Source organism: Mus caroli, unplaced genomic scaffold (genome assembly GCF_978045245.1).
Source record: "Mus caroli unplaced genomic scaffold, Mus_caroli_1 scaffold_14, whole genome shotgun sequence".
NCBI lineage: Eukaryota > Metazoa > Chordata > Mammalia > Rodentia > Muridae > Mus > Mus caroli.
The window spans coordinates 117,028,596-117,046,949 of NW_028227269.1; the positions used below are offsets into that span (position 1 = coordinate 117,028,596).

Sequence of the window (18,354 nt, forward strand, 5' to 3'; positions counted from 1 at the left end):
GCAGTCTTTTTTTAATTTTCCCCTTCCTTTCTGACATCTGGAGTGCTCAAAATATTTTATCCTATATGTTGATTAAAAGTGAGAATGTAGAAACTGGTGTGATCTATTGTTATTTTAAATGTAAGGACCCTGGTTAGGTTTCTGTAGCCCTTTTTAAAAAGTCAAGCGTGGAGATGGAGATAAGCTAGAGCCTCTGGGACAGCCCAACCAAACCAAGATTAGGGGATTGGAGAGATGGCTCAATGTGTTAAGAGTGACTACTGTACAAGTATGAGACTCTGAGCTCAGATCTCAGCACTCATATAAAAAGCCAAATATGGACAAGCAGCTTCATCTGCTTGTAATCATTGGTACTGGCATTCGATCAGTCAAGCTGTGGGTTTAGTGAAAGACTGTCTCTTAAGGGAATAAGTAGAAGAGTGTGTATGGGCATACAGCCTCTCCTTCTCAATCTTAGAAACTATGGACAGACAGACAGGTGTATGTCTGTATGAAAAAAATAATCTATAATTTTTTATATGTGAATGAAGGTTTTATATAGAATTCACTCCTGTTTTGTATCTTTCCCATTTATCGTTTTCTTTAGTGTTTCATTCATCTACACACTTAATATACTTTGTGAGTCAACCAGTTCTTATTTAGCATTGGCTCAGAAACTGCAAAGCACACAGACAGGAGTAAAATAAAACCTTTTTTCATTTTATGATAAAGTGCCAATTATTAAATAGAAAAAAAATTAAAGGAAGCTTCACTATTGAGCTACATCTTCATTGGGAAGTACATGATACCATAAAATGAAAATAACTCAGTCATATGAGAATCTTCTTCACATATTTCATTAATCTCTGCAAACACCAAGACATTAGAATCATCCTTTTTATTACACACATGTACCCTGAGTATTAGTGCATTTATGTAACATTCAGTTGACACAGTGAGTGACAGAGCTAGGGTTTGAACCCTGTCTCTGTCACTTATGGTCCCATCCACTAATCTAGACAGAAGACGAACTTTTACAGAGTTGACTGATTAAGAAAAGCTCAAAGTGATCAGGAGACTTTGGGAGATGCCTCCAGATACCAAAGAACCAATAACATTTCAGTTACTTAGAGAACCTGGACTCCAGTTAGTAGTAAGCCCTAGGAGTGCACTAACAGGATGTCATACGTGGAGAAGAGAGATGTGGTGTTTTTCCTGCAGGAATTCCTAGGCAAGACTTCTGGTAAAGCTCCCTATCCTGGATTCTTGGTCCATTATTCTGTTCATTAGCCCCTGACTTTGGACAAGTTACTTGACTTTTCTAAGAATTTTTAAACTTAGTCATACAGCACTATCTTTTCATGTGTTTAGATAGATGGTTGGATGATATAACATATATAAAATATTTGTGATATTTGATGACAGTTGTCATCAGGAAACACATAGTATCAATTGTTTTGTTGAAGAGAAAGAGTTGGATTTGACAAAGCTATGACCTTGAGTGATTTTTTTTCTGGAAAAAGGAATCAAATGGTGCCACTTTTAGTGACATGACTGAGAAAGAATGTAGGTAAGAAAAATGTCAGAGTGATTTCAGGGTCTTTGTGCTAAGAAATTGGCAGGCTGTTAACATATGGGAAAAAATGAGGAAAAGTTTTAGCCAATCTGCTTTTCCTTATGGGCTTAACATTTAATTTTCCTCAGAAAATATTTCTGACAAAAGATACAAGGGATGTCCTTGGACCATTGGAACTCTCTGGTTTACAGATAACTCTGGGTTTATTTATTTTGGTACTCTGCTGTGTCCTTATTTCTCTAAGTCTGGAGCTGTTGCAGTCTTGCTATGTAAATCTTTGTTGTTTTGCAGTTAGACACACATTTATTCTTTCTTAAAGGAAAACATATTCTATGGAAAGTCACCTATCAGTAACAGAGTATATAAAATATTCTCTCAGAACTTCAGTGTTTGAATTAGAGACTTGGGACAGTCATGTATATATATGGAGATAGGGTGTCACATAGAGGTGTCACATAGAGATGTCACTATACAGCTAAAAATGACTTTGAACTTATTTTTTTCCCCAGATTTCCACTGTAGACATGGGCCTTATGCATGTTTATGTGGTAGGAGAGACTGAACTCAGAGATTGATAGCCAAGCATTCTATCAATTAAGCTACATTTCCCAGGCCTGATTTTAACTTTTCTTTATTAAGTCTGTTATTAGGGTGAGAGGGCTCTGTGGTTTCAGAAAACCAAACCCAGCTAAGTGTAAGACTCAACAGAAATGTTTTTAAAAACCACTTGGTAATAAAATTAATTTGTGGTGATCCTTTAGTGAAATGACGCTGGATTTATGATTTATAACTCAGGGACCTGGATTCTTGCCTGGATATGTGACTGTGATTTTGTTACTAAGCCTCAAACTCAGTGGTAATTACTTGTGATCAACTACCTAATGTATGTGAGAAATTTTTACATCTTTTGCTTTATGTGCTTAGTGATGCTTTTATGGCATCTTGTACAGTTTCTTTGACAGCAGGAAAAAGTAAAAACTTTACCCAGAGAAAAATTTATAGCTTATCAAAGATATTGGAGCTACACAGCCAAGAGGCTTAACTTCCAACACAGCATGTGCACTTTTAAACCCTTGCCATCATATTTCCCAGAACTTGCTTTACTATTTATGTAGGAAAGAATGGATTAGAGAAATGTAAATTTTCCAAACTTTGACACTCAGATATGTCTTCAAGGGATGAAAGCTCCTATTAGGAAAAAGACAATAAGGAGTTCCCCTAACTAGGAATTTTGTGAGAATGGCCTATCCAGCAGGCTTCTATATCATGATAGACTAATTTGAGCAACTGACTTGCAAGGAATGCCTCCTCTGTAATTGTCTAGTTCATGATTAATCCAAGAAGTCCCAGAAGGATATTCTTTATTGCAAACATAGCTGGCTACCCCAAGACCAATATTTTTCTGCTTTCCAAGAGAATCTTTATTTTTTCCTTTTCCGAGACAGGGTTTCTCTGTGTAGCCCTGGCTGTCCTGGAACTCACTCTGTAGACCAGGCTGACCTCGAACTTAGAAATCTGCCTGCCTCTGCCTCCCAAGTGCTGGGATTAAAGACATGCACCACCACTGCCCGGCCAAGAGAATCTTAATCTTCAGATTTTAATCAAACAGTGTCTCTCTTGAAAAAATAGGATATCCCAGAGGAGTTATATTTCTTTTTCTTTCAAAAACAACAGCCACGTCTTTTTAACAATATTTACATATTACTAATCAGAGATGGTGTAAGGCCTACCTGGATTTTGGGAATAATGTGCTGAACACAGAACACATATAATAATCATTAGGAATGCAAACATGCCTCAATGCTCCTGCAGCTAATGGTACTTAAAATGAAATGCTGCTCCTATAATTTTATGAGGTATGAGTAGGTGGATTATTAATCCTCTAGTGTGGCAAAATGCAATTATCCAAAGGTAATTAAAATCCATTACATTCTTTGTGTTATTTCTCTTTTATGAGCTAAAAAGACAGACTGGGATGCTCAGTTCTGATTTGCTCCTGTTCTTGGTGCATTTTGTCATCTGGTGCATTATCTAATGAGTTGCATTGGGTTTCTGGAATAAGTAACTTTATTGTTCTTGTCTCTATTTCTGTTTCATTGCGACTAGCATCCCACATATTATAACATCATTGCTCCTTACTTTTACTGTATCCACTAATACTGAGAAGAAAAACCAAGAGAAAGACATTATTTCTCCCATACTGGGGCTTTGGAAAACCACTTAATTTAATAGACTAAAATTTTGGATGCTGCTCTGTATATAAAAAGAAGGGAGCACATAGATGAAAAATGAAGAGTTTTTAAAAAGAAAAGGAAAGAAAAGAAAAGAAGAAAAGAAAAGGAAAGGAAAGGAAAGGAAAGGAAAGGAAAGAAAAGAAAAGAAAAGAAAAGAAAAGAAAAGAAAAGAAAAGAAAAGAAAAGGAAAGGAAAGGAAAGAAAAGGAAAGAAAAATGGAGACTATCGTGTCTCCATTAACCTCACGTTTCCTGCTCCAGGATGGACCTATACTGCCAGGAAATTAACATTAAGAATTCTAAAGGGCTGGGGAGATGGATTAGTGTGTAAAGACTTTTACCATAAGCCTGAGAACCCAAATTCTTAACTGAACCTCAGCTCCCATGCAAATTCCAGCTGGGCATGGCATCTGTCTACAACGTTAGCAGTTACAAGGTAAAAATAAATAAATAAATAAATAAAAGATTTGATGGAGCAAGCTGATCAGTTAAACTAGGTGTATGTATAAAAGAACTCTGTCTTGATATACAAGGTTGGATATTGTACATTGATCTCAACTTCTTGCTTCCACACATAAGTGCACATGTACTTGCATACCCACACACATATGGACACATATATACAAATGCACACCATATATACACGCACACAGAAAAGAAAATCTGAGAGCAGAAGAGTAAGGAAAGATATGTGCCTTACATGTTTGTGACAGAGATGAAAAAGTTGAGGGAATTTGCTCTGTGGTTAAGACTAACTCAACAAAACCAAACTCTGTCTTCCTTTTGGTTTCCAGGGCACAAGAACAATGTCTGATATATATATTTGCTTTTAACTTTTTTTAATTAGATATTTTCTTCATTTACATTTCCAATGGTATCCCAAAAGTCCCCCATACCCTCCCCCCACCACTTCCCTACCCACCCACTCCCACTTCTTGGCCCTGGCATTCCCCTGTACTGGGGCATATAAAGTTTGCAAGACCAATGGACCTCTTTTTCCAATGATGCCCGATTAGGCCATCTTCTGATACATATGCAGTTAGAGACACGAGCTCCGGAGGGTACTGGTTAGTTCATATTGCTATTCCACCTATAGGGTTGCAGATCCCTTTAGCTCCTTGGGTACTTTCTCTAGCTCCTTCATTGGGATCCCTGTGATCCATCCAATAGCTGACTGTGGGCATCCACTTCTGTGTTTGCTAGGCCCCGGCATATCCTCACAAAAGACAGCTAAACTTAGAATACCCAAGATATAAGATACAATTTGCAAAACACATGAAACTCAAGAAGAATGAAGACCAAAGTGTGGACACTTTGCCCCTTATTAGAACTGGGAACAAAACACCCATGGAAGGCGTTACAGAGACAAAGTTTGGAGCTGAGACGAAAGGATGGACCATCTAGAGACTGCCATACCCGGGGATCCATCCCATAATCAGCCTCCAAATGCTGACCCCATTGCATACACTAGCAATATTTTGCTGAAGTGTCTGATAGCTTACCTTAGTCATAACATTAAACTTGGAAATTTATTTTTAAAACTTAGATAACATATATGGTAAGAGAAATGAGATGGTCATGTTTATCTACAATTCATTTTTGGTGTTTAACTTAGGTTGATATAAAACAAAAATTATTCATTCAACACATTTTATTTCTTCCATTTCCTGGGATGAAGATTTTATTTTCCCCGTAATTTCTCAGAAAATGTGAACCTTTTGCGAATTTCCCGGGGTTGTATTATATTTTGATATAGAATTTCACACAATTGATACATGTAAGTCATCTATATTTTTGACTTTATATTTCTTCATTTTATGGAGGCAAGTATAAATAAAATATAAATTCTGAAAATTAAATGTGGACATTTAACATCAATATCAAAGAATTTTAATCCAAGTCTCATATATCTTCTCCATAAGAAAAAATGATTAGACCATTCTGAGGAACGGTGACTTTGTGAAAGAAAAGCTTAATATAGAAAAGTTATACACTCCTGATATTTGTTTACTAAGGAATGATGTATTTCTTAAACTCTAGTAGTTCTTTCACTGTATGCAGTTTACAACTATTGGCAGAACTGTGTGCTTTCTCAATGTCACTATTACTTGTCCCTTTAATTATTGTAGTGGTTTAGATGGGACATTTCCACATAGGCTCATGCATTCATTCACTTTGGTCCCTAGTTGCTGGTGCTGGGTGGGGGGGCATTATAGAACTTTTAGGACCTGGAGCCTTTCTGAAGGAAGTTCATCACCTGGGGAAGACTTTGCTTTCTCTGCTTTCCATGTTGAGCTGTGATCTCTTAGCTTCTTGCCTGCTGTCATACCTCCACAACTATTATGGACATCTTGGCCCTCTGGAACCTTAAGTAAAATAAACTATTTTTTCTTAAATTGTTTTTGGCCATGAATTTTATCACACCAATAGAAAAGAAACCAATACAATTACTGACCTTCTTATCAAAATGATTCAAGCACCCTTTTGTTTTTATGTTTCTGGCTAATGAAACTTTACCTTTTTTCTTGGATTTTTTTTATATGATACCTCTTCAGTCCTTGATAATCTTAAATTATCTGGAAAAGGTAGGACTTAAACCACAAATTGTTTTTCTTTATAGAATGCTTATTTTTAATTGTTTTCTTTTAAATAATTCACCTATTTCCTGCTGACTGTTCCTCTAGTTATATTACTCTTCTCCCCATACTCAAATTCCATATGTGATCCAGTTGTTTGGTGGTTTCTGTTTCTTTGTACTTCTTTATAGCCAAAGCATATTCCTCTTTATGTACTTCACACTGGCATTTCTAGGGTTACCACGGATGGGCAGATTGTCCACATCTTTGCTTGCCTGTGTTATGCTTCATTATACCACTTGATGTTATAACATGTGAAGGAGGAGACAGAAAAGTTTGCTGTCTGTGTCATGGAGGTGAAGTTTAACAGCCAGCTTTGCAAGAGGGAAAACCTTTCAATCACTGCTTTGTCTAACTTACACACACACACACACACACACACACACACACACACACACACACACAGAGTCAGCTATGTGGGGCTATGGAATTGACTCCAGACAAGTCACTAGATATCCTTTAGAGTCAGCTGTGAACCACTGTTTTTGAAACATTATTACTGTTCTACACTCTGACTCTAGTCTCTAGCCTTTGTTTCTTTATCTCACTAGTGTCTACTATAGTTTACTTTAAAGTATACATTTCCACACACACACTTCTCTTTTTTGACATTTTCTTCTACTCATCTATTTTTCTTGATCACTGTGATATGGATGATGTCCAGTCATTGACTTCTTTCAGGTCATCTGACCATTCTAAGTTCTTATCAGATAGCCCCTGTCCGTCTCACATATGGAATGTCTCACACTCCATAAGGCAAAAAGGAGCTTCTGTATCTTGCCCCTATTAAAATTTTACCTATTTTCCTCCATATATACTAAAAAGTATTAAATGTAACTACAGTATGGGTGCCTTAGTGAAGAAACAAGCCTTGGGAATTATTGTACATACTTTATAGCTTTAAAAATCCAAAGCTCAAACTGAACTATCAAATAAGCAATGGAACTTGGATGTGAGCATAAGATTCTGGCAGCAAAGCTCACTTTCCTTTACAGCTTATCATTCCTTGTCTAATGGCAAGGTCGTGCCTTATGGCAGGAGAGTTGGTTCATCAGATAAAAGTGTTGGCTGTTCTTGCAGAGTACTGTATTCGTTTCCCAGAACCCACATTGTGGCTCCAAACCATTTGTAACTCCAGTTTCAGAAGATTCAAAGCCCTTTTATGTCCTCTAAGGGTGCCAGTCACACACATAGTCCATATACATAAATACAGGGAGAACTCCCATAAACATAAAATAAAACCTTTTGCAAAATAAGACATGTCTTTCTCACGTTGATTGTTGCAAGTCAATTGATAGACACCTTTTCTATTTATTAATTACCAAGTCATGTCTGTTCACCTATTTCGTGCTAATATTTGTCCAACTGTCTACCTTGTTCCTATCAGTAAGCTTCTAAAAAGTAAGAAACATGCTTATTTTTCATCTTATGCTTTGCTATCACAAAAATTCTTGAAGGGATATATACTTGGGGAGTCTTGACTTATCAAGTAAAACAATTAGTGGGCAAAGATGTATTTACCATCTTTATACTGTGTATGATAGTATTTTTTCTACCATGTGGGTTGAAAGTCACTAGTGATTTAGTGTATGGAAAATCACATTTTATACCAAAGACATATGCAGGCTTAGTTTCCTGCATGAAAAATTCATATTTTAGTTAAAATCAAGGCTATCTATGTCCTGTTGTTTCCATTCTAAGACTCTTATAACCATTTCTGTTTGAGTATGATTTAGACTTCAGGGTCTCTCAGATGAGTTTAAGGCAATATCCTCCCCTACATTTCTGATTAATTTAGGTATTCCTGGGTGCTTTATTTGTACTTTCAAAAGACTTACAGAGAGATCAGACCTCAATAATCAATCCACCTTTCTCTGAATTTCTAGGCCTGGATGCCCTATTCTGTGCTCTGTGCAAACTAGCTAATGTGAGGGGGTTATGTAGTACTCTGTACAAATGTTTGGAGAGATGTGGGTTCTAATTTATGTGTCAATTCATATGTACCTCAAGGCTTCTTTGTATATACTAATATATTGTTGTGGACAAAGAAAAAGTAGGCAAGGGCTTGTCTGCTTCAGAAAGTCAGTGGGGTTGTTTAATGACCAATGAGTATAAAGGCACTTGTTTGTGCATCATAGTAAATAATGTCAAAACTACCCATTGGAAATTCCCAACAGATACCTGCTTTCTGTAGTGTTCTATGCTATTCTGTGCCATCACCTATTACTATTTCCAAATACATTTCTTTAACTTAGCCACAAAGGAACTTAGAACAGTCTGAGAGGCCATTAAATATGAATAAACAATACAAGAAAAATTGAAAAGTATTATCCCAGCTAATTGAGTATTAGTGAATGCGTGAATTCAATGTAGAATATAAATTCAGAGCATGTATAGACAAGATACGTCCACAGAGATTAGTCACCTGCTTAGTACATCTCTCATCTAAGCAGTGACAGTTGAGATAGAGCCTGACAGAAGCTTCTATTAATATGGCTTAATTTGTCTTTCTTTTTTTTTCTTTGTTTTGTTTTTCGAGACAGGGTTTTTCTGAATAGCTCTGGCTGTTCTGGAACTCACTCTGTAGACCAGGCTGGCCTTGAACTCAGAAATCTGCCTGCCTCTGTCTCTCAAATGCTGGGATTAAAGGCATGCACCACCACTCCCCAGCTAATGAACTAATACTAGTAAGAGTAGTGCACATAGTTTGTGTTCAACAAAAAACTTTAAGAAAAGGGAATACTGCATTGGTCTTATTTAAGTGGCAGAAAATACAAATTCCCATAAGCAGGATTAATGAGGGTAAACTTTTATGCAAAACTCTATGGTAGTGGTTTTCAATCTTTCTAATGCTGCAGCCCTTTAATACAGTTCCTCATGTTGTGGTGACACCAAAGCATAAAATTATTTTATCATTGCTTCATAACTGTAGTTTTGTTTCTGCTAAGACTCATAATGTAAATCAGTGTTTTGGGTGATCTTTGGGGGTAGTGACTCACACATAGAGAACCAATACTCCAAGGTGACTTCTGTTTCTTTATATTATACCTTACCATGACATGACTTTGGTTATTACATTTCCTTCTCTATTTTTCGGAATTAACCTTTGCAAGAGAGGTGAGGGATGGGTGTTCATGTCTTCACAGAAATATCAACTTAAACAAATAACATCATATTACCCCCAGGAGCTTTTTTTTTTATGTGGACTGGAACAAAACATAATGGTATTTTATAGAGATTTATTCTTTCCATTCCAATTATAGATTGTATGGGTGATAGAGAAGGCAAGTGAAAAATTGTATACAATTACATGGAATATTGATGTTAGTGGAGGTAACATTTTAAGAAAGCAATCCTATGCAATATTTAACTCAAAGTTGGCACTTTAACATTTTACAAGTGGTAGAATTACAAATAAGCCAATTTGATGAGTCCAAATGAGTAATGAGTACCAATGTTTACATTCCAAATATTCTAATTATATGTGTATGGCTTGTTATTTTCTTAAAATAAATCCATGCTAACCTCTGTATATGTCTGTATTCTTCCATTTGTCTTATTTGGTTTGCCTTTGTCTTCATTCCCTCTGAGCCTGTTGCCTTGGTAACCATCACTATGTGCTTGTATGTGAAGCTTTCCTTTGACGTACATTTATTTCTATGGAAACAGTGATGTCATTGGTGTGGGCAGGTGCTCAGGGGAAGCAAAGTAAAGAAACATAGAATGTTGGTCTTTCTTTGGATCATAAATGTACCATGAAAGTAAGTTTTCAAGGTTATGAACTGTAATTGTGTTTTTATTTTAATTTGATCATCAAGCTACAGTTTTGCTTACGTATAGATTTGCTGAAATGGAATGAATTAAAAGTGCAAAGCATATTTGATAGCACATTGTCATGATATGTAATACCATTAAACACAATACAATTACATATATGTAACAAACCTTAACCTTAAAAGTCAGAGTGTTAAAAGTTTATTTAATTGTATTTATTATTATTAAAAATATATGATGTTGATAGGCTGGTTTGGTAGGTAAAGGTTTGTCATGAAGCTGACAACTGAGTTTGATCCCTTTTTCTCACATGGTAGAAGAGAACTGAACTCCAGCAAATTATCCTCTGACTTGCACATGCATTTGTGGCATGCATTCACCACCATGACCACACAAACACAATGAACACATACATAATAAAATTTTCATGCAAGGAATTTTATATTAACATGTACACTAGTTAGTACATCAAGAAAAAAAATTCACACAGCCATTATATTAAAAAAAAACAACCTAGTTTAAGAAACATAGGGATATAGAAAATGGTTATTTTTTTTTACATCAAAGGCTCACATAATAGGCATTCCATTTTATTTTAATTATTAAGAAATTCTCTGTCTCTGTCTTTCTGTTTCTGTCTCTGTCTCTGTCTCCCTCTCTGTCTCTGTCTGTCTGTCTGTCTGTCTGTCTGTCTCTGTCTCTCTTTCTCTATTTGTCTGTTATTCACTTAATTATATTTTCTTTTCTTTATAGATGATGTGGAAACCTGCCTATGATTTTCTCTATGCATGGAGTTTTCACTATGGAAATAGCTACAGAGATGTGTTACAAGATCTTCAATCAGCTTTGGACAGAATGAAAAACCCTGTCACTAAACGGTGGAGAGATTTAACTGGAACTTTAATACTTATAAATTCTTTAGAGATTCTGAGAGTGACTGCTTTCTCTACTTCTCAGGAAATATAGAATGAAACAAATTTAGGGAGCAAAGAGAATGGTAAGGGGGAAAGGGGTATATGTGAGAGGGGGAAGGGAGAAGGAGAGGGAGAGAGAAATAAAGGAGGATGAACTCAAAGATGCCTTACATTTGGAAAATTAAATGCAGAAATCAAAGGTAGAAGACTACCCATGAGGCTAGCGTAAAGTCAGTTTACTGCCTTAAAAAAATCCGGTTTTAATTTTTGAAAAACCATACCACATAGCAGGGCAGTAAAGAAGACAAATAATAAAAATGCATACTGAGAAACAAAACATGTTCCTCTCTTTGAGCATCTCTTAAGTAATTTCCAGAAGGAAAATATAACACCATCATAAAAAAATGTCTTCAAACATGCACTAAGAATTTTTGTCATCTATCTTCTGCATCTTGGGACTATATCTAATTGGAAGTTTTCTCCCATGATCAGAATGCAAAATAATCCTTTATCCATCAGGCTATTTAATACTGTTATTACAAACAATTACTATCACCAAAACACTCAGTCCTAAGATACTGACATCTTTGTGTATGTGCTCACATGAAGACATGCTCTGTGTGTATGTGTGAACATATCCCAAAGTACATTACAAAACTTGTGGAAAACAAGGCTAATGTGAGACCATGAATCAGTATAGATAAATGTTAATGATTGGCAGAGTTGACAAAAAAATGGTCTCTGTTCAATCATTGCATGGCTGCCAATGTCTTTGTATTTGAGCCTTCCTTTACTTATTGTAGTTTTCTTAAAGGATAGTGAATCTAGTGATAGGCATACAGTTACTTGATATAAGATATTATGATGAAGAATGCATGATTTCTGGCTTCAGTGCTATTAATAATAAGGATGGGCAATAAAAAGATAACACCGTTATATGTAAAAAGTGGCATCTACAATGACAGCTGCTATGGAGAAGCTGTGAGGCTGGAGTAGAGGATATCATATGAATGGGGAAGAGAGTGGATTCAACAGAATTCTGAGAAGCAAAGCCTGTAGAGGCTCATGTATTGATGTTGGCAGGGTAGGAAGGATGGGAGCTAGAAATAATTGGATCCTTCAGATAGTGGACAGACACCTCGGGGTTGAAGGAGATGGAGGGACAGGGGTAAGACAAAGGTACACAGGTAAAAGGACAAGGCTGAAGTTAATTGGAAAGGAGGCAACAGTCAGATCACTAAAACCTTTAGCACTTAGGAAGGAAAGATACACCTCAAAGGTAACTTGGATAAGCTGAATAAAGTGTTTTTTGTGAATTTCTGAATAAAACATGTCTCTTTTTTTTGTAAAAACTAAGAGCATAATCATTTTAGAGCTTTTAATACTCACACTGCAAGGTATTTGGTATGCTGGAAAAAGTATTTTGAACTAGTGTTTAGAACAATCTTAACAACATTCACTATATATTTGATGATGACAGAGTCTGACCAAGGGCTTATAGTTCAAGGACAGAATTTATTTTAGTTGAAAATAAATTCAGAGAGGAAAGAAAAAAATCAGCCAACTTGTTAGCCTAGGGCACAGTGACTTGAAATAGTGACTTTGCTTCCTTTAAAACATTGTTGGAATCTTATTAATGTGTTAGCAAACTTGAGAATTTTAGGAAGGGATAGCAAGGATTTAGCATCTGGGTTTTTTCCAGACTGTAAGATCTAAAAATGAGTAGAGCTTGTTAGCTGATCAGTGTAGTAAGATCAAACCAACCAACCAACAAACAAAAAAACCTACCACCAACAAAACAATTTAGATTTGTACTTCGTGACACCTAAAGGCTGTGGTTGGAATTTTAAGCAGTTTTAAAAAATAAAAACCATCTCTGTAATTCAAGCATGAAACAGTGGTTTAAATATCAACACATAGATAAAACTCATGATCTCCCCTCCTGGCCCCTCACATGGGTTTGGGAGGGTGGTATGGTCAGGATGCAAAGTGAATACATAAATATATGGGAAAAAGAAAATCCTCATGGTCTCTTATTTTATTTTTTCATGGGAATTTTAAAAACATGTTCAGTCTGTCCTTTCAAATTTGTTTTGATATATTTTTATAAATTATACCTCCTTTTCTGCATTTTATATTATTTTTGCTGTGGTGCATTTTCTTAATCAGAATAGATTGATTCAGTAATCACAAGCTGACTTTCCTATTTGGCAGGAAGTCAATGGAATTAATAAGGCACTTACAGTCTCTCTTTGACATCATTAAAGCATCAAAAACTATTAATCTAAAACGTCACCAAGCATTACGAAAATGGAAAGAGATTAGATGGTCCTTTTAGTTCCCCAGTCTTTTCATTTAATGATGCACAAATTAGTTCAGTCCCTAGCTTGAAATGTTGCAATTATTCATTAAAATTCCCAAATTCTAGGCTTCTTTATTCAGGGGGCTTCACATGAGTCCATCAGAGAATTCCTTCTAGTGTACCCCTAACTGTTTATACCAATCACAGACACAGCACACTTTTATGTCATACAAATAACGCTGCATAAGTTGTGAACTTGTACATAACTAAGTTTGCAGAATAATCAATCAATGGATGCCATTCAACTGAAAAAGGGACCGATGGTAAACATCTTTAAATATGTGACATGAGTTTCCAAATTTGAATTTTTAGTCCATATTACTGTACATGAAATATTTTGTGAGTTTTTGATGTCTAAGGAATATTTGAGGTAATATAAAAGTCAAAACTTAGTAAGTGTAGGTTTTTGAAATTAAAATGGATTTTCTACTGTTTATACAAACATAATTAGATCCTCTTCCTATATGAACCATGTACCCATGTGGTGCTGTATAGAACATTGGGAAGGGATGTATAGTCATAAGACAAAGACACATCACTATCATGCTGAGTAGGAAAAATACATAAATAGTGTCCAGAATAAAATAGCACCTAAGTGTGGTTTCTTGCATGCACGCTTAACTGGTTTACACACTATAAAATGACTATTTATACACAAAACCTTGAGTTTGCACAGATTTAGCATCTTATACACATCTGATATTTAACCTGTGTTAAGATCAGTTTCATTCCCTGGATATTGCTGCAGAACACACATACACAGTACATTTATATTGATTTTATATATAAATATAAATTTTACATTTAAATAGTAGTTTTTCAATTTTTAATAATAGTGTAAGTTTATAGAATGGGGAATTGGGTGAAAAGATCAGAACTGAATAATAATTAGTAAAATCAAAGAGAAAACTTTTTTTGGCATGGAAAGCTTCCTCTTCAAGTTGACAGTCCAAAAGTAGAGTGTTGTGGCTTCTAATCTTTGCCTACTAATCTAAACAAGCCTTTAGATCAGTCACTCAGCCTTCTGGAATTCAGTTTCTCAGTAATAAAAGAACCTAAAACCAAGTAACTGTGAAAGCTTTCCTTTCAGTTAAGTGTTTAAAAGTATATAATAGGCTGTGCACATTGTGGTTTTATTTGTTTTGTTAAGAGGGAGAATGTGAAAGACAATAATTTGGTTACAAAACATCCATATCAAAATGATAACCAGTATGGATAATGGATAGTACATATATAACATACTGTATTGGACATTATATCACTGAAGTAAATAATTAAAATGGAAACCCTGAGAAAGGAAAATTATATTTTGGCTCATAGTTCATACATTTTAGTTCACCATTCCATGGCTTTGTGTTATAATGCCTGTGTTGAGGCAGAGCATTATGGTGGATGAATGAGGAAAGTCTTTCAGTAAATGATAAATAGGAAGCAAAGAGAGAGAGAAGCAGAGGCTAGGGGCCAGGTATAACTTTCAAAAGTACACTGCCAGTATCTCCTTCCTCCATGCACCACATTCCTGGTATTAATCCCCAGAACCACAAAAATGAATTTCTCATAGTTATTTATTTGTATAGTCCACCGTGTCTTTTTTTTTTTTTTTTTGAGCTGAATATTCTACAGTCTCTTATTCTCTGCACCTTGACTGAGTTTAGGTTCCTGTGTAAATTGTCATTTACTTTTAAAAGAAACTACTCTTGTGAGGTTTGAGAGATATACTGACCTATGGGAATAATAATCACTCAGTAGAAATCAATTTAATACTGTGTTCATTTAGCACAATAATAATACAAGTTTTACTCCAAAGGACTTGTCTATCCACAGGTTCTTGGCCCAACAGTGGTCTACATATGGATATCCAGTTATGAAATGGGACTTAAATACAACCAGAAAGTGATTGTTTACTTCCATGATGCTTATGCCACTATTATACTAGTTTGACATGGATTTGCAGGGCTAATATCTGGTTAAGACTCATGATTAATTTTCTCCCCTGGTAGTGTGCATGGTTACCTATCAGCATTATGATAGCTACCTAGTAGGGATGAAACCTCCAGGTCAGTATGAGTCTTGAAATCTATGACTCTTATAGCAGTATGTGGTGTCTTCAGTAATAGGGTCTTTCCTCAAGCTCTGGAGAGTAACCTAGAACATTGGCAAAATAGCCTGTAACATTTGTGGTCTATGGGACCTCACTGGTTCTGGTGGTCTGAATTGGCCCCATAGACTCATGTGTTGGATGCTTGGTCCACACCTAATGGGACTATTAGGAGGTGTGGCCTTGTTGGAGGAAATGCATCACTGTGGAGCTGAGCCTTGAGGTTTCTTATGCTCAAGCTCCATTTACTGTTGAATTTAGTCAGTCCTTCTGCTGCCTGGAGATAAAGATGTAGACCTCTCACTTTCACAGTTTCACTCAGTGGCCTTTGAAGCCTCCATGGAGGGACTCTGCCACACATGTGTTCCTTGCAGCTTTCCCTAACCCTGGAGGAAGATTTCACAGCACCTTTACACCTTTCTTGATAAAGCCAGAAACCTGTGGCTAAAACTTCCAAATTATACTACCTGCTGACCCCCTGCATGACTTACATTTGCATGAGCTTTGATTTAGTCATAGTTTCCTTTGTTGATGGGTTGGGTCTTGCCCTGCGGATACCACTCTCTTTATTCCATTTAGCATCTAGCTTTTCTTTAAGCATCCATTTTCCTTGAGCACAGAACGTGACTCCCATGTTACACTCACTGGTTATCCTTTTCTCTGAAAGCTGTACATTTTGCACTTGTTTTTGCCCTACTGCTCTTTTTCAATATAGATCTGCATATGAGTGATCACTAACAACTGTACGACACAGTCAATACTAGGCTATCTTGAAATCTCCTCTGACAATATTAGTGCAAAACTCAAGGGCAGAAAGCACCCATATTCTTTGCCAAAATATCATAAAACTGGTCTCTAATATTTTCCCTCTCTGAAACTACTTGAGCTGGGCCTCCATAGTTACATTGCTCTCAATATCACTGTCTTCCATGTTTCTATTAATGCCCATTAAGCTCTGCTTACAGCATTCAACCAGTTTTCTAGTAAAAAATCCCAAAGACTTTCATATTTCTCCAAACAACAGCATGGTTCAGCCTGTCACAACAATATTCTAGTTTCTGTTACCAACTTCTGTCTTAGTTACTGTGCTATTGCTGTAAAGAGACACTATGACCAAAGCAGCTTATAAAAGAAAACATTTAATTGGGGTGCTTGCTTAAAGTTTTAGAGTGTTAGTCTGATTATCATGGTGAGAAGTGTGGGGGCTGGCAGGCAGGCATAGCACCAATAGCAATAGCTAGCTAAGAGCTTACATTCATTCTCATCTTTCTTGTGTTAGGAGACAGTTGCTTGAAACCTGCCATCTCAAAAATGACCTCTACCTTGCCAACAGGGTCAAAACTAAGGTCTTGTCTTCAGGCCCAGGAAACAGTGTCTATCCTGTTTCTCCAAGTGTTTCATGTCTATCTGTTAACCAGTAAAGAATATAAAGAGGGAAGTTGGTGTTATCTAAATTAGGGCATACAAGGGACTATATGTGGTTTACCCACTCCATTGTTCCCTTATCATTTTGAATTCTGGACCAGAAATCCAGCAGGGGGCCTAACTGTAGAAGTTGAGTCAAGGATCCTAAAACCTGAAACCTGGATAAAGCACAGTCACCAATGCTTACTTCCTTACTTAAATCTTTGTGTTAAGATATGATTGAACAATACTACAGCCTACGCTGATCCTCCTCACTTTGTAGTCCCATCCTTTAAAAAATGCTGTGCAATCTCCCTTCTGGGATGCTGTTCAGATCCCAAAATGATCACCTCCTTGCCCATGGAGAAAATAAAGTTTTCATTTTAAGCTTTTATCTTAGAAGTGAATTTTCTCAGCTTCTTCCCAAACCAAAGAATACAAAGAAAACAAAGATAGAGCAAGAATTGATGTCCCCCCACCCCTCTCTGCCACTGACTTGTCAATAAAAGCTGTAAGTTATCAGCTACTGCTCTTGTACCATGCTAGAGCATGCCTATCTGCTTCCATGTTTCTTACCATTAATGGTCATGGACTAGCCCTCTAAAATTGTAAGTCCCAAATCTAATGATTTCTCTTACAAGCTGCCTTGTTCATGGTTATCTCTTCATATCAATAGATAAGTAACTAAGAAGTAGGGTATCATGTCTTATATTGAGGTCATTAATCAATTTGGAGTTGAATTTTGGGAAGAGTAAGAGATAAAGACCTAGTTCATTCTTCCAAAGAATCCATCTTTAGACAATGGTGCTGGCTACATCCAGGTTAGCTAGCACCATTGTCTAAAGATGCTGTCTTTTCTATAATATACATTGTTAGCCTATTAGTCATCATGGAAATGCAAATCAAAATGACCCTAAGATTCCACCTCACAACAGTCAGAATGGCTAAGATCAAAAACTCAGGTGACAGCAGATGCTGCCAAAGATGAGGAGAAAGAGGAACACTCCTCCATTGTTGGTGGGATTGTAAGCTTGTACAACCACTCTGGAAATCAGTCTGACAGTTCCTCAGAAAATTGGACATAGTGCTACTTGAGGACCCAGCAATGCCACTCCTGGGCATATACCCAGAATATGCTCCAACAAATAGTAAGGACACATGCTCCACTATGTTCATAGCAACCATATTTATAATAGCCAGAAGCTGGAAACAACTCAGATGTCCCTCAACAGGGAATGGAAACAGAAAATGTGGTATATTTACACAATGGAATACTACTAAGTTATTAAAAACAACGACTTCATGAAATTCGCAGGCAAATGGATGAAACTTGAGAATATCATCCTGAGTGAGGTAGTCACCTCAATCACAAAGGAAC

General features: G+C 36.4%; 1 protein-coding gene across 1 annotated transcript in view; it reads left to right on the forward strand.

The window, feature by feature from the left end:
• Nucleotides 1-12,385, forward strand: part of Macc1 (MET transcriptional regulator MACC1) — a 72,148-nt gene extending 59,763 nt beyond the window's left edge. Inside the window, exon 5 of the mRNA XM_021178531.3 lies at nt 10,952-12,385. Coding sequence (XP_021034190.1) covers nt 10,952-11,164 — 213 coding nt within the window. The 3' untranslated portion in view covers nt 11,165-12,385. The remainder of the gene's footprint in view (nt 1-10,951) is intronic.
• Nucleotides 12,386-18,354: the final 5,969 nt, after the last annotated feature.